The 24,107-nt window shown below is 39.6% G+C and overlaps 1 protein-coding gene across 14 annotated transcripts in view; it reads right to left on the bottom strand.

Annotated features, from left to right (window-relative positions):
• The window catches only part of RBFOX1 (RNA binding fox-1 homolog 1), a 2,643,423-nt gene that overhangs the window by 50,871 nt on the left and 2,568,445 nt on the right, over positions 1-24,107 (bottom strand). For 9 of the 14 annotated variants that reach the window (XM_014574331.3, XM_075899259.1, XM_075899256.1 and 6 more), the window contains 2 exons: positions 16,651-16,783; positions 1,699-1,738 (listed from right to left, as the gene is read on the bottom strand). In XM_014574331.3, the coding sequence (XP_014429817.2) occupies positions 1,699-1,738; positions 16,651-16,783 (173 nt within the window). The remainder of the gene's footprint in view (positions 1-1,698; positions 1,739-16,650; positions 16,784-24,107) is intronic. The other 5 variants (XM_014574332.3, XM_014574335.3, XM_014574337.3 and 2 more) reach the window with 1 other exon arrangement.

The following is a 24,107-nucleotide window of genomic DNA, read 5'->3' as shown; positions in this document are numbered from 1 at the left end:
GGTTTCCCACTGCCCCAAATGATCAAAACAGCTAATCTTGTCCCAGCAGGGAGAAAAAAAATCAACTTTTTCCCATAAATTGAGATTCTTTTCTTTTTACTTAAATCTATTTCAGGAAAATTAAAATGTTTCATCCTAAATGTCTCTAAAGGATCATTGGTAATAAATATAACTAATGTTTTCTAATACAATCTAATGAATTTTTAATGTTCATACCGATTTAACGTAATCAATCTCTTTGAATCCCAATGCTGATTGAAGCACAATTGGGATAAGAAAGCTGTCTATAGCCATGAAAAGATATTTAATTACCTCTATTTTTAGGACCTGCTTGTTCTATCGAATTAATAGGGAAAGCTAAAGATAAGTAGCACATCTAAGTTTTTGTATGTCTCTATATTTTGAAAAGTTGTGAGCATGGGTTCTAAGGATTGCTTCACTTTTCTCATGAGTGAAAATTAGGGCACACATTTAAAACAACTCTGTTCAGTTTAAACATATTTAGAGATAAGCAAGTTCTTCAGAGACTTCCTACTTAAAATCCTCAGTATGGGGCAACATTTAAACAAACACATAATATATAAATATATAAAATTAAATCAACTAATGGATAGAGCAAGCATAATAAAAATTGACAACTAAGGACCAAGTCTATACTTGCTATCACATATAGCCATGGGGGGCATGTCTACATCAGTTTTCCCTCTCAGCTGTGTGGCAGCACAGCTTCACAGGTGATTAATCAGCCCCGCCCAATCAGTGCCCTGAATCTCTGAGGGAAGCCTTGAAATTAGTCCAAGGCAGGCTCCCTTAATGTGGACATGCTACCTTGACTGAGAGCCCAAGGAAGCACTGGGGAGTAATTAATTTGAGTGACTCTGGGGAGTCGTTATTTAAAAACAGCAGCAGTGGAGGATGCATGTTACTGCTATTTCGAAATAACAGTTTTGAAATAAATGTTATTCCTCGTGCAAAGCAGGAGTTATTATTTCAAAATAATGACCCCTTTACTGCAAGGGAGCATCCACACTACCAAGCCCATTATTTTGAAATATTTCCAAATAAGGGGAGTTATTTCGAAATAGCTCCCTAGTGTAGACCAGGGCTGAGAGCTATGAGTAGTGACACTTACTTGAGCGGCACTGCTCACAGTAAGAAACACTACTGCCACCAGTTCAGGAAAACACATAGGAACATGCTTAAATTCATCCATATTCAGGGAAAAACTTGAATTAAGCATATACCTAAATTCCCTTATCATCAATGGTACTTACGAATGTGTTTAAATGTGACCCTGAATAAGGAGCTTTCCTGAATCAGAGCAAATGCCCAACAGTATTTTCAGAATTCAGGTATTAAAACATTGCTCAATTTGCCTTGAGTTTTTAATAAAAATATATAATACTTTTAAAACAAACATAATTTTTGAAACTTTAATTCTGAGGGTTGAGAAAAGCCCAACACTATCTCATTTTTGCATTCATTCAGCACTTGATTGAAGAGTTAATTCAGCTCCACTGAACAATGATAGATGTAATGAACAGAAAGGTCTTCCAATATGAGAGATATTCCTTTCGATTCTTTTTGACAGGCGAGGGATGGTAAATTGACAAAACAGAGTCAAGCAACGCAGCAAACTTGTAAAAAGAATGACTCTGGTAATGTACAAGGACAGCATGCACATCAATGAATACTTACATAAATGTCTGCACCATAAAATCCATCCTGGTAAACAACACTGCAAGGATGCACACACAAAGAAAAACATCCATATTAGTGCATTTCCACATGCAAACACCACCAACCCCGGCACTGCTGAGGTTAGTCTTGCCACAAGAATGGAAAAGAATAAAGGGGCACTCTTCACATTGGTTAAAGGAGGTCGGTAATACTAATCAACAGTTCTTCGGAGCCTATAAAAGGGAAACTGAACTGAATGCCATATCTGTATACTGTGCCAAATGCTTAGTCAAAGAGACACAAAAGGTTACAGTAATACAGAATGAATGTCTGTGATCAGTTTCTCAAAATGGGTGTGAATTTTGATACTTTCAGTGCTTAATGTATGCTATAGCTTGTTGTAGCTGTGCTGGCACATCTAGACTTGGCAGTTCATACTTCCCGAACCTCTGAGCTTGTTGTATCAGTTATGAATGTAAAAAAAATTGTTTGAGTCCCAGCAATCCTTCATTACATATTAAACACCAGATAGGTCTCCCTCTTCCACCCACATAAAACATCTGAAAGGACAATCCTGTCATTCAGATCAGTGAGGGTAAAATATATAAAATAAATGTATAATATGGCCATAATGATGTATGCAATAGAGCTGCTGCAGCATAAAAGTTTTGTCGAAAACTAGCTTGTAGAACACTGTGCAAATAATCAACCCCTGCAGTACAAATCTTTTCTTTATTTATAAGGAAACACAGGGTAGTTTTCATTTTTACATGGAGTCCTGTGGCACCTTATAGACTAACTGAAGTGTAGGAGCATAAGCTTTCGTGGGCAAAGACCCACTTCGTCAGATGCACAAAGGTCTTTGCCCACGAAAGCTTATGCTCCTACACTTCAGTTAGTCTATAAGGCGCCACAGGACTCCTCGTCGCTTTTGCAGATTCAGACTAACACGGCTACCCCTCTGATACTTCATTTTTACATAAATATTAATTAATTGCTGATAAAGAAATAGCCTGTGGAGCTCCAAAGGTGCCCATGAAACTTAGAGTGTACTAAAAATCTTGGAAGTTTGTTCACACCATGAAATACTTGCAGCTTTAAAAATGATACATAGCCATCGATAGTGTAAAATTATTACAACAGTTTCAGTTTTTCTCAGATTTGTGAATGAGTCTGTGACTCATTCAACAACAGTAGCTCCACCAACTCCCATGGCTGAGCCTGATGCCCTGTTCTGAGCATTGCACTGGGCATGCAGCATTGCAGAACTGCTCAGGGTTGGCCTGACTAACTTTCTGTCATGATGGAGAAGGGGTGGAGGGAGGAGGGGAAGGGAATTGGGCAAAATTATAGTGAGTGCCAAATTGCAACACTGAGAGCAAGGTGAGAGGCCCAGATGTGTAGGATGCAGGAGCTGCTGGTCTTACCCATGGTACCAGGCCAGGATTAGGGCTGCAGTGCCGGGACAGGGAGGGTGTTGCTATGAGTGGTACTGCTGGGAGGTAGCCCACCAAGGCCAATCTTTCTGTTATTCTGACACTGTAACTGGCCTTCAGATTCCTCCTTTTCTTATGGCATGAACAAAAGATTCCTATTTCGATGCTGACTTGTTTCTTTTACATGTAGATTATACCCATCAACCCTTAAACCAAAATACAAACACACACACACACAAAACCACGGGCCAAATTCAGCCCTAATGTAAACAGGATAACTGCAATGAATCTAGCTTGAGGAATGCAAGTGGTGAAATGTGTGTAAAAAGGCCACATATGCCAACTGGCATAAAAAGCTCCTTGCTGCACCCTGTGCTCTTTACTATAAAAGCATCTACTTTTACATTAACTTTTATTTTTTCTTTTATTTATGTAAACTCTGGTTAAAAATTTTAAGTATGGACTGTAGATACAATTTCCAATTGCCTGCAGGATTATCTTTTGGTAGCACTCCCAAACTAAATGAGATTTGTTATTATTTGTGTGGGAGACTTTGAAAATAGGTTTAAGAAAATACATTATTTCTTTATGTTTTTGAATGACACAACCTATAGTACGGATGTGACAGACTTCTTTAAGGTGTTTGACTTGGTACCACACATCATTTTGATTAAATAACTGGAAAGATGTACAATTAAAATAGAATGTTTTAAACAGATTAAAAATTAGCTAAGTGATAGGTCTCAAAATATAACTGTAAATTGGATATTTAATCAAGCAGGTGAGTTTTCTAGGGGGCCCTGCAGGGATAACCTTCTTGGCCCTATGCCATTTATAATTTGTATCAATGACCTGCAATAAACCAAAATCATCACTGCTTAATACTTGCAGATAACACCAAAATTGGAGAAATGCAAAAAAAAAAGAGGTCAGGTCACCGATTCAGAAACTAGGCCTAAGCAAACAATATGCATTTTCAATGTAAATGTAGATATCTAGGAACAAACAAGGTAGGCCAAACTTACCTAAGGGAAGTCTCTTTATCTTGGGAAGCAATGACTTTGAAAAAGATTTAGAGCTTGTGGTGGGTAATGAGCTGACCATGTGCAAACAATGCAATGGTATGGCCAAAACAGCTTATGCAATCCTGAGATGCATAAACAGGGGGATCTCAAGCAGGAGTAAAGAGATTATTTTACCTCTGTATTGGTACTGGATGACCATTGCTGGAAAAATATGTCCAGTTCTGGTGCCCACATTGCAAGAAAGATGTTGATAAATTGGAGAGGGTTCAGAGAAGAGCCACAATAATGATTAAATTATTAAAGAACATGTCTTATAGTGACAGATTCAAGGAGCTTAATTTACTGAATTTAACAAAGAAAGGTTATAAGGAATTTATTACGGTCTGTAAACACCTATATGGGGAACACAAATTTAATAATGGACTTTTCAATTTAACAGAGAATGGTACAACACAATCCAATGGCTTTGGTGAATACACTATACTGATATAAACTCCCCTGCAGTTTCAGTTGGGTAAGTAATTCTACTCTTATCTGTAATTGTTATTTACTGCAGTTATGTTGCTGTTAACATTTCACTCCAAAGGTCGCTGCACTTCAGCTAAGACAAATTATCAATGTTTAGAAATCCTTCAGGATGAAAGGCACTAATATACAGCAAAATGATTTCAACTGAGTTACACTGCTATAAAGCTGGCCTACTCATTTTAAAACTTGGAATAAACATGTGCTATGCATTTGTCATATGCACGTTCCCTCTTTTCAAATAGTATGTAAAAAAACCATGGGCATTTGCAGTCTAAAAAGTCTGATTTTCAATATTGGCATTAACTCTAATTGTTCCATGATTTAATATCCAAGTGCATGTTTTCATTAATATTCTTAATTTGCCTGAGAAAAGCACTTGCTGCTAAGATGTAAACCTAAGCAAAATCATATTTGCATATCTAATAAGCTTATTTATGTCAAAGAGGTATTATCTAATCAACTATTCAAATTTCCAATGGCCTTTGTGTTCTGCTGACCAAACTACCCTGACACATATTTTATTATATATTTATTAGTCTCAATATTATTTTTCTCAATAGTTAATTAACAGTTATGGTGGAATAATATTGCAGTTGAAATCCTGGCTCCACTGATATCAATGATTTTTTTAAAATTGTATTAAAATATATTAGATGCTTATAAAGTTAAGCAACAGAGGTATTACATGATTACCAATCGCAGTAGAAGTGTCTTTCAAGATGCTATTAAGATCTGGTCCACACTTTGCCAAAGTTTAAGAAGCTCTATTCTATTGCTCATGCAGTGAAGTTTTGCAAATGTCATGCAGTGTAAGGTGAGGTGTAAGGTGAGGACTCTTTATTCTAAACATACAAATAGTCCTTTTTAAAAAGAAGCACTTATTTCTTTGTTTCAGACCATCATTTATGTGCTGCAAAACAAGTCACTGCCACTGCACAATGCATCCTAGTTCTTTAACACAAAAAAGCAAGTATGAACTGTATGTTCCTAATTCTAAGGCTGATGGCTCAAAATGGCTGATGGATATCTGTAGAGAAAAAAATCTAGTGGATTATGGACTTCCAGCTATGCCATATATCAGGCTAGAGTAGAATAGAGTCCTGGTCTACACTAGGACTTTATTTTGAAATAATCTCCCAAGGTCAAATTTATAAGCAGCACATCAACACTATTTTGAAATAACAGGCCATGGAATACAAAATCTGTACTCCTGCTTTTCATCAGGAGTAATATAATTCCAAAATAGTTATTTCAAAATAGCAGTAGAAAATACCTCAGGAGGTCATCGAGTCCAGCCCCCTACCCAAGGCAGGACCAAGGCAGCCCCCTCCCAAGGCAGGAGACTTAAATACCTCTAGGGATGGAGACTCCACTATTTCTCTAGCTAACCCATTCCAGTGCTTCACCACCCTCCTGGTGAAATAGTTTTTCCTAATATTCAACCTGGGCCTCCCCCACCGCAACTTGAGACCATTGCTCCTTGTTCTGCCATCCATCACTACTGTGAACGGCCTTTCTCGAGCCTGTTTGGAACCTCCCTTAAGGAAGTTGAAGGCTGCTATCAAATCCCCCCTCACTCTTCTCTTCTGCAGATTAAATAGACCGAACTCCCTCAGCCTCTCCTTGTAGGTCATATGCTTCGGAGTAGCTATTTTGAAATAATTACTCCCCAGAGTAATTCAAACGAATTCCCCAGTGCTTCCTGGGGCTCTACGTTGGAGGTATCACATTCACGTTAACGGAGCTTGCCTCACACTAATTTTGAGGCTTCCCTGTAATGTCGACACACTAGTTTGAACTTATTAAATTGGGAGTTATTAAGTCTAATTTAGTAATTTTGAAATACTTTCCTAGTGTAGACATGGCAGAATGTGTACTATAAAGAATTAGGGAATTAACAAAACTACAGGTAGTATGACATAAAATAAAGGTTTGTGAGGGGCAAGCTAGCTACTCCTATTCCAACACTATCACCTAGCGCTCAAACTCATCCAGAATTCCAATAATGTAACATGTTTAGCTCTACTAGCTTATTATATCCTACTCAGACAAGAATGTTCTTGAAGCTACAGTGTCTAAGCAAAAAAACTTCCAACATAATATGAAGGGCATAAGTGCATGTGAGTAATTGAGTGGGAAGTCTCTCCCATCCCTTTAAGCCATCCTCAATATATTTCCTGTTCAGTGACAAACTCAAACAACACGTCATTGTTAAATTGCTGAAGATCAAAATATTCCAGTTTTAATTACTGTCCTAACTATATAAGGACATGATACTTCAGAGCACGAGACTGACAAATAACTATTTTCAAAATAAATGTATAAATGAATGCACTCTGAATTGAACATGAGCCATGACAGGACTTAGTAGTGGTTATGTTATTTGACTTCAGATGTAGGAACTGCTCCATTTAAAAAACGGGTGGATAGAAGTGCTAGTGTTAGTTAGAAGTGTAATCCTGGGAGAGGTACACAAAAGTGTTTTTATTATTTAAACTTTATTGGCGTTCAGGAAAATCAGAAAAAGTGAAATCTTTATGGAGGAATATTCAGCCATTGTCACTGACTCCTGTGCCAGCCTCTTCCCCTTATATCCAAAAGTGAAGAAAGAGGGCACATCTTGAAGATGGAGGAGAAACATGGCCAAGATGAAGGGTGTATGAAGGTCCCGGCAGTAAATTATACCAATGCAGTAAGTTAGAGATGCTCCTCCTACATCTCCCTTCTGTTTTATTCCAAGCCCTAAGATTTCGGCAATGTTACCTGGACCGCACTGCATGCAAAAATAATATTCGGACAGCAAAATTAAGAAAAAAATATTGAGAATATCCATTATATTGGTTGAATTTGACTTCAGGATACACAATGAGGAGTCCTGTGGCAACTTAAAGACAGAGGGTACGTCTACACTACAACGTTAATTCGAACTAAGCTAATTCGAACTAACGCATCTAGAACTAAAAACTAGTTCGAATTAGCATTTTGCTAATTCGAACTAGCATGTCCACATTAAGTGGACCCTGAACCGGGCTTAAGGATGGCCGGAAGCAGTGCCGGCAGGGCATCAGAGGAGGACTTAGAGCGTGAAGATGCTGTCTCAGGCTAGCCAAGGGATGCGCTTAAAGGGACCCGACCCCCACCCCGGACAGACAGTTCTCAGGGGTGCCCCGCTTGCAAAGCAGTCCTGGCTTGGATTGCCCGGAGTACCCACACTGGGAACATCACAGCACTCGGCCATCAGCCCGGCTGCACTTGCCGCAGGCTGCCATCTGGGGAGAGGGGGTAATTGGGGGGTTGCAGGAGAGCTTCCACCCCCAGAAGCCCGCAGAGCCAGCCCAGTCCTCCCCATCGGGGGCTCGTGCCCCATTCCTCCCTCACCTCCTTCCACTTACACTTCCCTAGCCCCTTTTCTTGATGTACAAAATAAAGGACAATTGTGTTCAAAAATGGAATCTGTCTTTATTGAACAAAACTGGGGGAGACTGGGAAAAGGAGGTGGGAGAGGGGAAGAGAGAGGGTGGGAGAGGGGAGGGCAACTACAATGATCAAGGGTTGGGAACAGGTCCCATATGAAGAGAGGCTAAAGAGACTGGGACTTTTCAGCTTAGAAAACAGGAGACGGAGGGGGGACAGGATAGAGGTCTCTAAAAGCAGGAGTTGGGTGGAGAGGGTGCATACAGAAAAGTTCTTTATTAGTTCCCATAAAGAAGGACTAGAGGACACCAAAGGAAAGGAATGGGTAGCAGGCTTCAAACTAGTAACAGAAAGTTGTTCTTCACAAAGCAAAGAGTCAACCTGTGGAACTCCTTGCTGCAGGAGGCTGTGAAGGCTAGAACTAGAACAGAGTTTAAAGGGACATGAGATCAAGTCATGGAGGTTGGGTCCATGGAGTGGTATTAGCCAGGGGGTAGGAGTGGTGTCCCTGCCCAAGGTTTGTGGAAGGCTGGAGAGGGATGGCACAAGACAAATGGCTTGGTCACTGTCTTCGGTCCATCCCCTCCAAGGTCCCTAGGGTTGGCCACTGCCGGCAGACAGGCTACTGGGCTAGATGGACTTTGGTCTGACCCAGTACGGCCATTGTAAGCTCAGGGCTCAGGCTCGGAGGTCTCAGTGGACCCCCTTGATTTTCATGCACACCTGCTCCTGGGTGGCCAGGCTGGCAGCTCTCCTGCCCTAGCCGGCCACTTTCCTGTGCCTAGTGCGGAGGTCGTGGGCGAGGTCCACGATGTCCGCACTAGCCCAGGCAGGTGCCCGCCTCTTGTGGTCCCGGGCAAGCTCCCGGGAGCTGCCAGCCTGGTCCTGGGAAGAGGGGGAGGGCTGGGGGGGCATCGGGTGGCTGGCTCGAGCTGTGCCAGGTGCAGGGTCTGCTGGCTGGGTGCTGGCAGGCTTGCACCTGGCACGGGCACCGTAGCCAGCCCGTGCCCCTTTAAGGAGTCCGGGGCCGGGAGAGGGGCAATAGAGTTTCCCTGGTATTGGCCAGAGTGGCCACCAGGGAAACCTGGGGAGGACTAGCCTCCCACTAGTTCGAATTAAGGGGCTACACAGCCCTTAATTCGAACTAGCTAGTTTGAACTAGGCTTAATCCTCGTAAAATGAGGTTTTCCTAGTTCGAACTAAGCGCTCCGCTAGTTCGAATTAAGTTCGAACTAGCGGAGCGCTAGTGTAGCACCTATGAAAGTTAGTTCGAACTAATGTCTGTAGACATACCCTAACAGATTAATTAGGGAATAAACTTCCATGAGTAAAACCCACTTTGTCAGATGCATGGAGGAATAAGCTTCAGGATATAAACCTTCCACTAACTGCCAGGGGGTTAGGAAGAGGCTTTCTCTATAGGTATGCTATTTCATAATCAACTATTATGAGGATTTTTGTACCTTCCTCTGAAGCATCTGGTAATGGCTATTTTCACAGCTGGACCACTAGTATTACCTGGTATGGGATTTCTTGTGTTTCTATTTGTATTTTATTGGTTAAATGTGTATTATATTTGTTTTACTGCTTCCACTGCAAATGCATATTAGAAAAAAATTGCAGGTTGTGTTGTAGCAAAAGCCCAGATGATAATCAAAATGATAAAACACCAAAGTTTGCTGTATATCTAAGGTATGAAGTCATTGTTCATCTGCATTCAAGTGTATCTTGGGGGAAAATATAGGCAAGCATGTTGTGTGGCTAAGGTGAAAAGCTGAAACAACATTTATCAAAAATTTGGATGTGACTTGAAGGGAGGTTTTGACTTTAAGGCCTGCAGTTCATGGACCTCCTTGCTGAGAGACAAGCCTGATTATTTAAACTAGAACAGGTAATCTCTAACGTCCTGAATCCAGACTAGTACTGACCAAATTCCCTGAGCCAATGACCGAACTGAAAAGCATCTCCCACTTGCCCAAAGAGGTTGATTTAGTACTTCCTACTATTAAGTAGAACTTGGTGGATTGCCTCTGAACAGCTCTTTTCCAACTGATCTAACTGTACTGCAACCATGCCATGAGATGCATATTGTTCAGACTTGGATGCTACAGCTGACCATGATGGTGGGACAACCAATACTGTCCTGACCAGGCAGGTGCACTCCCCTCACCAAACCCTAGTTTCTTCATATCAACCATGGCCTGAATTGAATCTCCCTTTACTTTTTTCCCTCATGGTCACCATCCTACAGTGCTATGTGTGTGTGTGTGTTTTATAAATAGTTAGTTTTAGCTTAGTAGTACCCTTTAGTTAGTTAACTTTAGTAATATTATTTATCTTTTGTTAGTAAATCTATGCTATGCCCTCCCCAAGCTTTAAGCCCTGTCTTTCAGCGGCGTGGCTATCTGAAATAGCAACCTCACACTCAATGCTGTGTCTAGACTGGCCAATTTTTCCGGAAAATCAGCCACTTTTCCAGAAAAACTTGCCAGCTGTCTACACTGGCCTCTTGAATTTCCGCAAAAGCACTGACGATCTCATGTAAGATTGTCAGTGTTCTTGCGGAAATACTATGCTGCTCCCATTCGGGCAAAAGTCCTTTTGCGCAAAACTTTTGTGCAAAAGGGCCAGTGTAGACAGCTCAGATTTATTTTCCGCAAAAAAGCCCCGGTCGCGAAAATGGCGATCGGGGCTTTTTTGCGGAAAAGCGCGTCTAGATTGGCAAGGATGCGGAAAAGCGTCCGTGCCAATCTAGACGCTCTTTTCCGAAAATGATTTTAATGGAAAACTTTTCCGTTAAAAGCATTTCCGAAAAATCATGCCAGTCTAGACGTAGCCAATGACTGTTGCAGGAAGAGGAGCATACTAAAGAAAAGTACTCTGTCTGACAGTCATTCAAAGAGAACACAAGTTGCCAGGCCCCTTTGTTTACAGCAACGTCTCAGTCTCATGAAACAAAGACTGAGGAACATTTCAGCTCCCTGCGGCCCCTTAAACTACTTCAGAACTGGTGCTAGCCACTGATTAATCACCAGACACACATCTTCTCTATAGAGAAGACAGGACCATTATCCTTCCTCTGATCTTTAGAGGAAAAGCACTAAAGACTAATCACAGCCAATCCAGCACTCAAAGAGATGCTTTTTCTCTTCTAGGAGGCGTGTGGAGCATCACCATGACTCCCCAAGGGCCCAGAACAGAGCAGGCCATCCACCACTCCCAAGTACAAAGGCAGAAAAGCTGGTCTCATTCCGTTTACTCCAGTACTGTCTGTGGGATGTGCACTGTGGCTGGTACAGATGACATCTGTTTTGGCACTGACAGGAGAATGGATGCTTCGAATGGTCAAATAGATAAATGCCAATCCTCAGAATACAAGCTATTGGGAAAGGAGGCGAATGAACAGGGAAGTGTGTCCAGTTCACAAAAAAAAAAAAAAAAAAGTTCTCCTCAGCTGAGCTGCCAAACAAGCATAGTTTCCAATATTATAACAAGGATCAGTTGTGCTTCCCCTAAGAGAAGCACATAATTAAACCCATCTTCCTAGCTAAGTCCTGCCTTGGACACAAGGACATTGACCTGCCTTCTACTAGCAAGACATCTACATCCATACCAACTGCTTTTCCCACTATTTCTCCCACAACATGGTCTCGAACTGATACGATTCCTGCCAAATGCAGTATTGTAAATTTCAGCATCCTCCTTGATCACCCAGACTGAACCTGACTCCTGTTACATTTCAAAGAGGACTTTTGCAGCACAGAAAGAAGCAGGGTAAGTTTTCCACAAGCTCAACATTGCACCATTTTAAAGCGATGCTCAGAATGGCAAAACCAAAATATTTTCCATGAGTTAACAAAACGGAAGTTATTTCCATGAGTTGCAGAAATGCCTAACTCTCAAGTGAAAGAGCCATTAATTAGGTATGCATGGTTATGCCTCAAAAGCACCACGTTCATTTCTAAGAACCAAATTTTAATTTTAAAGTAGGTGCACTGTTCTGTGATTTATAACACAGACATGTAAGACTCAACCATATAATTTTAATTTAATGTTTACCTGTTCAATATACAAAGTGCAAGTGTATATGAGAGGTACATTTATTTTCCGGTGAGATAATTGTCATCGGCTCAGTTACTGGAGTATATAGTAGATTAGCCCTTATATAACTGTCTGTCTTACAATAATTTCAAGGACCTGGGAAAGTTTGCTAGCCTGGTAATAGTTTCCAAGCAACTGAAAGGGACAGTAGAGTAGGACTTTTGACTGGAGTAGTAATCTACCTCATCTTCCTACTGTCAGAAACTCTCTAGGATCCAAATAATTTGTCTCCCTATTGTCAGCTTCAAATCTTAATTGTAAACTGTCAGTGAGGCAAACTGGATGTTGGTGTCAAATAGAGAAACAATGGAGAGCAATAGCAGTGACAAAACATGACGGAAACAGTGGCAGGAATGGAGAAGAAAGAAGGACTCTCCTACGGAGAAATCTGAGGAAGATTAGGATCCTGGGAAGGCATACCTGCGAGAAGCTGGGCATGTAAGAACATAAGGATGGCCATACTGGATCAGATCAATGACCCTGCCAGCCCAGTGTGCCGCTTTCCAGCAATTGCCAATCTCAGCTTCTTCCGAGGGAATGAACAGACAGGAAATCACCAAGTGATCTTTTTGCCCATTCCTAGTTTTTTGCAAATAGAGACTAGAAACCATCCCTTCTAGTCCTGGTTAATAGACACTGTTAGGGTACGTCTAGGGTACCCTTTGACATCCACAATGTCAAAGGGTTCACAAGCATTTTTGATTGGTGAAGCAAACCAAAATGCACAATCATATTTTCAACATCATCAGCACAATCTTCAGTTCAGTGAGTAATTTTTGACAAACTCAGTGAGTGGGTGGAACTTAGTTTTTAACCAGAGCTAGGAATAGTTGCACTATTTTCCCTCCTCCCCTGAATCCAATATCTGCTGATAGTGTTTTTTTAATATGTTAATTAGAAAAAAATATATAATGTAAAATAACTTAGTGTTGTTAACAGCATAACAACATAAGATTTCAAAAGCACCATTAGCTTGGTGAGGTTGAACCTCTATTTCTGTTTTTGTCAGTCTGTGTTTCTAGATTAGGGATGTTAAATATCAGTTAATCGAATAGTCGAGTAACCTCATGAATTCTTATCAAAATACAGGTCTATGTAGCACTTTAAAGACTAACAAGATGGTTTATTAGGTGATGAGCTTTCGTGGGCCAGACCCACTTCCTCAGATCAAATAGTGGAAGAAAATTGGCACAACCATATATAACAAAGGATACAATTAAATATGGTTGTGCCAATTTTCTTCCACTATTTGATCTGTGGAAGTGGGTCTGCCCCATGAAACCTCATCATCTAATAAACCATCTTGTTAGTCTTTAAAGTGCTACACAGTCCTGTATTTTGTTTCAGCTACACAAGACTAACACGGCTACATTTCTATCAGAATTCTTATCAGTTACTCAACTATTGTATAACCCCAGGGGCAGGAGCGGCAGCCAGTGCAATCTGATTGCACTCCTGAGGAGCCTCTGCCATTCTGTACTGCTGCCTCAGATACAGAGGCAGCAGAGCAGGGTTCCAGGCAGGACCTAGTCCACAAGAAGAGCCAGTTTAAAAACAAATCACCCTGTGCTGCTGCCTTTGATACAAGGGTGGCAGCAGCACCAGTCCAGAGGGGAAGTGTGTCTGAGCTCCCGGACCCAGCATGAGCCAGAACTGAGCTAGGTTGCCTGCCCGCCTATTTCTAACACACTTTAAATGCAGAGCCGCAGTGGGAGAGGTCCCGGACATTTAGCAAGCCAGGACTGAGACAGGAAGCTGGCCAGCCTACTAAAAAATGTACTGGCTTGGGGGGAAGGGAGGGCAAGGAGGGAATGCATGTAGTCTATAGCAATAATCTATAAACTTCTGTTTATCAGTTAATTGATTCATTGACTACACTATCACATCCCTAATCTAGATAACTTTTTCTGTTGTTAAATATATACTAAAATATGTAAGATATGCAATGTGGGCAAGTTAATTTTTTTGTAGAAACCTTGACATTCACATTGTGTGACTTCTTGCAATTTCAATGAAGCAGCCTTAATATCGTATTATTCTAATTCTATGAATGTAATTCAGCCTGACCATTTTAAGCTAGGTCATTACTTCTGCAGTTTGGGAGAAGGAGGATATGGGTGCCCTTCTTCCCACCCACCCAGCATGCTTCAGGAGATAATATGCAGGGACTAATATGCAGACCAAAATGACTGACAGACTGGTTTCCAATAATAATTGATGAGCAGGCCCAGGGAAGTAAACCAGCATCTGTGACATTTTACCCACATTCTCACCATCATTAGCATTATGGGGCAGAACAGATGCTTGACCATTAGACGTGGTTTTGTGGGACGTGCTGTGCTTGGGCCCCATTAAAGGGTTTCCTACTTGATCTTTTGTTGGTGTTTGCAATCCATGAGTTTCCCATTCTTGGTTGTTTTCTTTCTGTAACTTAACATAAGAACATAATGGGGAGCAGGTTTAAAACTAATAAAAGAAAGTTCTTCTTCACACAGCGTGTAGTCAACCTGTGGAACTCCTTGCCAGAGGAGGCTGGGAAGGCTAGGACCATAATAGAGTTTAAAGAGAAGCTAAATAATTTCATGGAGGTTAGGTCCATAAAAGGCTATTAGCCAGGGGATAAAATGGTGTCCTTGGCCTCTGTCTGTCAGAGGCTGGAGAGGGATGGCAGGAGACAAATTGCTTGATCATTGTCTTCGGTCCACCCTCTCTGGGGCACCTGGTGCTGGCCACTGTCGGTAAACAGGATACTGGGCTAGATGGACCTTTGGTCTGACCCAGTATGGCCGTTCTTATGTTCTTATGATATTGTGGTTCAGGTAACAGCTTGGACACTCAAGTCCACCCACTGCATTGGATTTGATCTCAAGTGGCTAGTCTGAGCCTTTGCTGTGGTCACAACATCTATACTGCTATTTTTAGTGGGCTAACTTCAGTTAAGCTAGTACAAGTCTTGCTCCCAGGCACAATGCAGAAATACCCATAAAGGCCAGGGAATGAAGTGTTGGTTATTCAGCTCACAGATTCCTAAACATCCTGTCTGTCAGGGTCAGTGGAGGGGGGGACATGAACTGTTGCCATATTATGTAGAAGTAGATGAGTCTGGTAGCCTTTATGGATTTGTGTAACTGGGTGAGACCAAGATGGCCCAGATTTGTCATTATGGGGAAGGGAGGCTAAGCCTGCTCCAATCCCAGCAAGGATTCCCTTCACTCACTTGCTTGTCATTGGTTTGGTACTGGAAAAGATAGCTGCAGCCAATCATAGCAAAAATCTTTCTGTCCTTCTACATTAGATACATGGCAGATTTTCTTTTTGCTGCATTGCACAAACCACCCCAGGAAGCAATTTAATAAATGTATTTGGTGGCTGATTACTTAATTTCTTCTAATGAAAAAGCTCACTATAACTGCTCTGTTTCTTTCTTGGTAGGTGACAAAGCCAGATGCAGATGAAGTATCAGGTAGCCAGTGCCTGATATCTCCAGAGGCTGCGGGTCAGGGCAGTACCTGACTGCACGTACTTAGGAACCTATCTAGTAACTGGCCTGCATTTTTGCCTAGCAGGACACAATGTTTAATGAGAACTGTGTCCAACCAGTCACAAATACAAGCCACTTATCAGAATGACATAGTGGGTAATGTGAGATCTACAAACGATGGCCTGTTTTTAATGGTAGGCTGTTTTGGGCTGGGAGGCTGGACACACCCTCTACTTCAACAACAAGATTCTGCAAATTCTAGGAGTCCTCTGACAGAATCAAGTCTTAACATAAGTGTGTTTTCATGGCCACGTGCAATGATCAAATATTGTTTCAACATTTTCAGGGGCCAAAAGGAGCTGTGAAGATCCTCCATCCTCCCCATAATTACCTCTCACTCTTCAAAAGATTAAGATGTTCCTAATTAGATGAATGCAGTTTATTAAGTTCTAATTTAATATAGATTTCAGTGTGTTTATTTTGCAACTAGGTTTTCAGTAAATGTCGGTGAAGATATGTTACTATGAAACTATGAAACAAAGCTGATTTTTATGTACAATAAACACATAAATAAAATAAACACATACTCCCTCTAGGTTTCCTGAGATAACTTTCTGTAGGAGAATTTGAATTTGAAAAAAAAAAAAGAAAGTTTACTTCATCCGACCTCCTTAATAACCAGATGTTTGCAATCACGAAAAATACACTTTTAGCTGTAAATTTCTCTGTTCTGTAGCATTCGGTCTCTAAGAGAATTTACATAACAACATGTGACATATAAAATGCTTAAAGCCACCAACCATGACAGTACAAATTACAGTCATTTTTCAATACTCTGTGCAAGGTGCACCACTTCAGGCAGTTAGATTGGTTGCATGCTGTGTTGGTTTCTGTGGTAAGACAAGACCAGCATGCACTGCACTCATAAACAGTTCATAGCCTTTGGGGATGTATTGTAACAGGTAAAAGAGACTGAGCCACTTACCCGCCATAGGCTGGAATTGGAGGAGGGGGGGCTGCTGCACGAAACGTGTTGTACACTGTGCGACCTCGACCTCTTAGATGTGCACCTCTGTAAGCAGCAGCTGCAGTTGCAGCAGGGTAAGGGAAGCCTGGCACTATGGGAAACACAAAGAAAACATAAAGATCTCCAGTCATGCTGATTGTTCCAATTTAAAAGAAGATAACATAGTGAAAACATAGCACACAGTTTGTGTGTATTCAAGCTTGTCTATAACAAGGAAGGGTGGGAGCTACTAACCAAGCAAAATTGTCACTCTTTCACAAAACACCAGACTTTCTTACGGAAAAATTGTTTCAAGAAAAAAAAGGAGGCAGCCAACTAGTTTAGGGGGGGAAAAAACTACCGTAGTTCGCTGTCGCTCCCTTAGGGGAACCTTGCTCAAAAGAAGCAAGTTGATTAATGGTAGCCCACAATATTAGAGGAAATTAATCCCTTGAGGGAAGACTCTCAGGGGAAATAAAATTACCCTGCTTAAAGTAAAGCTTCTAGTACCAAAGATAAGAGTTAAGCCATTGAGATTGCATAAGATTTTACTGGTCTATTCAATCATTATCAAATGTCTAAAGAAAGTAACTTGGGTGAAAGAAGAGGTCAGAAAAATAGAGTGTCCTTTCAAGGAGAGCTCAGGTTTCCTTTGTCTGGGGACACAGTTTGATCATATAGGTACCTGCCACTTGCTACATTTTAGTCCACCCAAAGTTGTATTATCTATAAGTATCTCAATGAAACAAAATAACACTCTTCCCTATCAGCAATGGTACAGATGAGGGGCAAGAGAATCCCTCAACTATGTTCATCTTAAATTTCCACATAAATTTTAATTCAATATAAGACTTTACAATATTTTCAACATTTAAATTCTAACCATTCAAAGTATAAGCGTTTTGGGGACAAGGGTTTATGTAAAATGTCTATAACTTTAGTCCATATAAAACTTTTAAAATAAGCTTTCTGCTTTCCTTATTTTTTTCAAGTTTTTAGATGCATGTGTTGGATTACCTAAATTTCTTTTGTGATAGGCATTGCTTGCAAATATTAGAACAGGTATGTTTTGAACAGCAAGCACATCAATGAGAGACAGGGAACTAAATTCACCTCTGGTGTAACTCAAATTGCTTCAGCAGTGTTACACCAGGGCTGAATTTGTCTCAGTATGCAAATAATGAAAGTGAATAAAACAAATATTACCCAGCACACTCTAATAAAGGCAAATGAATAGAGGTAATGATACATAAAATGCTTACTATTTTAAAGCGGAAAGATGGATGTGCTTGACTCCAGATATGTCTTTCATCAGTTTTAATATTAATATTCATCAGTTTTAATATTAAGTTTTAACAGAAACACTGAATTTGAAAAGAAAATGAAAAATTTACAATGTGCAGAAGCAACTGGCTGCTTGTATGAAAGAATATACTGTAATTATGGTGACCTATCCATTATCGCCTTACTATAGTACCTTCCAGGATTTACACGATCCCTCTCAGCGACAAGCAGGTTTAACAGTAATTCTCCTAGGATTTAGATGTTGAGATACAACATAAAATAGTGCTATAGCAATATAGCAAAAGGAGAACATTCTTTTAAAAATGCAAATCTGGTATTCAGTTTTATACTTCTTTCTGCTATCATAAAAAAAATTAGCAGAGAGTATTTACAGGTTGTAATATATTGCTGCTCATTTTGCAACAGAGTACATATAAGACTTAACAAAAAAAAAAGGTAATAAAACGACTTGGAACATGTTGCAAGAATCTTTTACCAGGGACAAATGAAAACCCATTTTATGTCCCTGGAATTCCAGTAATTATCAGAAGCACTTTTGTACACACATCAGCATGTTATAGTCGTGCTTTCATTGTTCTAAACTAGCAATTTTCTTTTTTGGGGGTGAATCCCTTTAAAGTCTCACAAATAAGACTTCACAACAGTAAGTTCACATGAAAAAACTAATCACAGATGGCCAGATCCTGAGCTTCTCAACTCAAGGCTCAATTGTCACTTGTAGACAAGTGCTGTAGTAAGAGGTAGCACACTGCCTTATGGGGCTGCCTCCCAGACACACAGAGATGCACTGCATCTACTATAGTGATAGAAATGTAGCCGTGTTAGTCTGGTGTAGCTGAAACAAAATACAGGACTATGTAGCACTTTAAAGACTAACAAGATGGTTTATTAGATGATGAGCTTTCGTGGGCCAGACCCACTTCCTCAGATCAAATAGTGGAAGAAAATAGTCACAGCCATATATACCAAAGGATACAATAAAAAAAAAATGAACACATATGAAAAGGACAAATCACATTCTGTTCTGAAATGTGATTTGTCCTTTTCATATGTGTTCATTTTTTTAAATTGTATCCTTTGGTATATATGGCTGTGACTATTTTCCTCCACTATTTGATCTGAGGAAGTGGGTCTGGCCCACGAAAGCTCATCATCCAATAAACCATCCTGTTAGTCTTTAAAGTGCTACATAGTCCTGTATTTTGTTGCATCTACTATGGCCTTGTGGGCTGCATATTATTGCCCTAAAATAACTGTCTAGTACTTGAGAAAAGAAACCAGGCCCAGGCACCCTGAGGAGAGTGTGAAGGAGCAGACCTTGCACTCCCTGAGGAATCATTTCTAGCCCTCCCCACTTCCACTGTGCATCCACATCTCACCTAGCTCTCAGTTTTTACTCCGGAGAACCTCTACTCTCTTCATTTAGAAGTTGCACACAGTGGAATTTTAAACAACATTCTAATATGTTAAGTAACAGCTGTAAATTCTCACATGGACAGGATGTTAACAAGTTCACAGTCATGTTTTACACCCTGGTCTCATTGGCATTAACAGCAGGAATCTCAGATTCCACCCAAGGCTAAACAAGCCTGTGAATAAACATTCTCTGTTGTGTCCACACTCGTAGAAGTTACTATTGTATCAGTTAATGTTTACTTAAATAGAACATTCAAAGATTGACAAGATTTTTGCTTGAGCAAGGACTAAATAAAAAGTAAGAAAAGACTTCAGGCTTTGCCCAAGACAAATAATACTGTGTTTTAAATACTGTGAAACCTGTCCTAAATAGTGACTCACAGGATCAGCAAAGATCAGTGCCTCATAATGGTTTATTTTGAACTATTTTAAAGAAAATGGTACTAGAAACTGTCTTTGGGACACCCAAAAGTGGATTCTTAAGGCTGGAGAATGCCTATTGTATGTGCAGGTCTCACTATATTTTCAAGTGTAACTGACAAGTGATCAAATCTGACAATTCAAACAGTTAGAGCTTAGTTCTGCTCTTGGCATTGCATCAGCAGTTTCTAAACTTGATGGAAGTTGCACATTTACAAACAAAAGTAGTGGTCAAACAAGTTTGAAATAGATATTGTTGTGCACAACTATTAAGAAACCAGTTCACACAACACTAACCTGCTTAAAATATTTTGAATTTTTCATGGCAAATGTTCCAGTCTATGTTTACCAAATTCTACCTATTCTCAGCATTTAAGTAATGTACCTCATGTAATTTTTCATTTTGTAAATGTACTGCGTAATTTTTTCCTGTGTAAAACATACATCTTATTCATTCACCAATACCTCTACATACGAGTATAGGATGGGCCTATATCCTGATTTTCAAAGCAGCTTAACTGGGATTTGTAGACAATGGTATTCAAGGTTACTGTCGAATAATCATTTAGGTCATTTCAACATTTCTTAAAGACTTGTAAACAAATGACACTAGTGCATGTTCCATGGCAAACCCAGGTCATAAACCATACTGGAAGAGTTCAGGGATACCTGTGGTTGCCAGACAGCAGAGTCTATTTGCAGAATTATCACACAGCTTTAGGAGACACCTTAAGCATGGGCCTGCTAAAATAATTTGTAATTAGCAATAATTTTTAATTAGTAATAATTTGAATTGGGTAAATTTTTGTCAGTGGAAAATACATTTTGGCTCAAAACAAAGCAAGTTTTGTTTTTTGAACTTTTCTGTTTGGCTACAGAACTGAAAAATAAATTATTCCCTCTCTTCCCTCTGTAATCTCAGCTAACAATGAACCCAGTGCCAGCTAGCCAGAATTCACTCACCAGGAGAGGCAAAGATCTAACTCACAGTTTGCAAAACTAAGCTCCCTCACCACCTCAGTATGCCAACCTGGCTGCAGCTCAACCAGTGAACGTGCGGTTATGAAGTGGGTCAATTGTATCTGAATCTCACAGTGAGAAACATCTGTTTCTGCTTTTGAACGAGGCTGCTCGTATTTAGCAAAATGTTTTGGCTGACTAGATTTCTCTGATGTTGTGATGGGGAAAAGAAAGTTTACTTCACCTTCACCACAGCCCTGGCAAAGAAGATAACATGACTTAAACATGACTGTTTCTAAAACCTGAATATGACCAATTATCAAGACAAAGAAACAGTTCCATTAGCTCATCTAATAGGCAGGGATTATTCTCTACTTGGAGCTAACTTGCAACTTCGTTATTCACACACGAACGGCATTCTAAAAGAAATTAGTTCCCAAGTCTCCACATTACACAGAAATTTAGCTTCACCATTTTAATACTATCTAACATTTAGAAAAAGAAGAAATGAGAGGCCAAACTCAGGAAGTATTTATTTTGGCCTTGAGAGACAACATATAAATAATTATGTGCCATAGCTAAAAAAGAAAAAAAACATAGGGGCAATTATATTGGGAGGAGTCCCTATTGCAACTTATTGCCATAGATATTTAACATGAATCTAAGTGAAAGAAGTGGTATTATTGAAATGAAAACTGAATTTGTCCCATAAATTATAATAGGCTATATTATGCCTTTCCAGATTACCATGGTAGATGCAACCTTAAAATACACACCAACAATGTGTCTTGTAGTCAGAGAAAGGTGAGGAAACAAAGCATCACAACTACGCAAAGTTGTTTCTTATCCATAGAAAACACTTCACATATGCTCTGTTACAAAACCTAACGGAAGATCTGTTACTTAAGTAGTAGACTGCATGTTGTGCCGATAGATGTAAGAGGATTCATGCTGATGTATTGATAGAGCTTAAATGAATGGAGCTTAAATAAAAACCAAATATGGGCATGAGGACAAAAAAGAAGAACTTAGCCACTGAATTCACAGCTGAAATTTAGTGAAACCTTCATTTCGCCCCAGAGATATAACACATACCTATTCTTAAGCATTTCGGTATGAAATGAACTTAATTGTCTAGCATGATATCTAGACACAAAAGCTCAATATGAACATTGCACAATAAAAACTAGATGCACAAATTTGCAAGCACTGATGTCCCAAAAGTAGGAACACAAACCAGCACAAAATACTTGAGGGTTATAAACTGTATATTAAAGTTTTAGAGCTTTGGGTTAGATGGAAGAGTAGCAGATGCAAAAACCAACAGGGGAGCAGATTATGCGTCAAAGCCATAAAAATATACAACTGCTTTAATTGGCAATTATTCTTTGGATTTGTGTTCTGGTTTGAATTTTCATGAGAGTGCCATATGTGTAAAGAAAGGTGTGCCATTGGAATGGATGAGAGAATCTACCAATCTACCATTCCTCATCCCTTACACTATACCAAATACTAAGTCATCTCCTATCGAGTGCCCTCAAATACTTTCTGATAACGTCTTTTAAAGTTACGTCTTGGTTGAATCAGTCTGTGGCTAATTTACTCTAAGACATTTAATCTGATAAAAGGCAAGAACTACATTCATATAAGTCCTATGGTTTAAAAAGTTCCCTGTTGAGGAAATCCATCAGAAGTGCTGGACAAATTAAAAAACAAAGAAGTATAATAAGTAACATGCTGAAGAGGGATAGAATAATGAACATCACAGTGAATGAAATTTTCAGCAACAGAATAAGGACATTATGTTGATGTACACTCTTGTGAATATTCAGTTGACCTAATATTGTTTCTAAATTGCAAAGGATCTCAAATATATTTTCCAATACATCTTGCTTTGATGTCAGTCACGAAATTATAAGCAGAGTATTTAGAATCCTGCCCCAGGTCTTTGCATTTAAGTCCAAAGAGTGCCCCCGTTCAAATTTAAGTTTCATAAGTACCCATTTTAAAATACAATGGATTTTAAGTACATATTTATTTTGGATAAGTGTATACACTGTACATGTAGCAAATACAGGATGATTACAAAAATATCAACAACATTATTTTGCGTCCACTATTTTCAATCTCTGGTAAGTTTATCTCAGGACCCAGTCCTTAATCTAACGAAGTTAAGGTTGTTTTGCCATTGATGTCTATGTGTGCAGAATTGGGTCCCTTATTTATTCCATTCACAGTGAATTCATTCTTGAAATGTTTAGTTGGGATTATTGCAACAATCATTTCCTTACCATTGTGCCAAAATACATGTTAATATTAGACACTGTTGTTTAGGAATGAATAAATCTGCATTTTGGACAAACAGTTTCTTACAGGACATTCTCATTTGAAATGCATTGAAAAGGAAAACAAAAATCTCTAATTAATGTACAAGTCTAATCACCATTCTCCACATGGAAGAGTAATTTTTCACTGTTCATTTGCTTGGTGTAATCTCCAAACTGACATAACAGAAAAGCAATGGCCTATAAATCTGCTCTCATTTGTTTCTTTAATATTCATATTCCATTGAACTACAGCTGCTTGTTGCTACAGTCTATTACAACATGCAAAAGTGTTGATAAAAATACTATGAAAGGCAAGATGTGTTTCTTCATGGCTCTGTGTGCCATTTATTTGGAAAAAAAGACAATAAATGACTCGTGGATTGTCCCACAGCTTGCTGCATGCTGGGCGATTAGTGATTAATTACCTTGCTGCAAATTGACATGGCACAAGAAAATTGACACAGCTCTGATTAATTAACTTTTTATGTGAGACAGATAGCTACAAAACATTGTGCCCTGTATTTGAATCCCTTTACACAACATGATTATATACAAATTTTGATTAATCCAAAGATTCACCATAAATGTTGCAAAAGTTTTAGTTTTAAGGGTATATTTCTGAGGACTACATTCATATTTCTAAAAATAGCAAGTCTTAGAGCCATCTGAAATCTACAGTGCTGTTCTTTTAGGGTACATCTACACTGCACACTTATTTTGAAATAAGCTTTTCCAGAAGAAATGCTCTGAAATAGCTTATTTTGAAATAGCACATCTACATTGCAGGGAAGCCTCAAAATTAGTCTGAGGCAGGCTTCCCTAACTTGAATGTGATAGCTTGATTTAGAGCCCCAGGGGGCACTGGGAAGTAATTAGTTTGAATGGCCCTGGGGAGGAGCTATTTTGAAATAGCAGCAGTGGAGTGTCCACACTACTGCTATTCCGAAATAGCTATTTCAGAATAGACGTTATTCCTCATGGAATGAGGTTTACAGAAGTTGGGATAAG

This window comes from Pelodiscus sinensis, chromosome 16, assembly GCF_049634645.1.
Source record: "Pelodiscus sinensis isolate JC-2024 chromosome 16, ASM4963464v1, whole genome shotgun sequence".
Classification (NCBI taxonomy): Eukaryota; Metazoa; Chordata; order Testudines; family Trionychidae; genus Pelodiscus; species Pelodiscus sinensis.
This window is presented reverse-complemented; position numbering and strand designations above follow the sequence as displayed.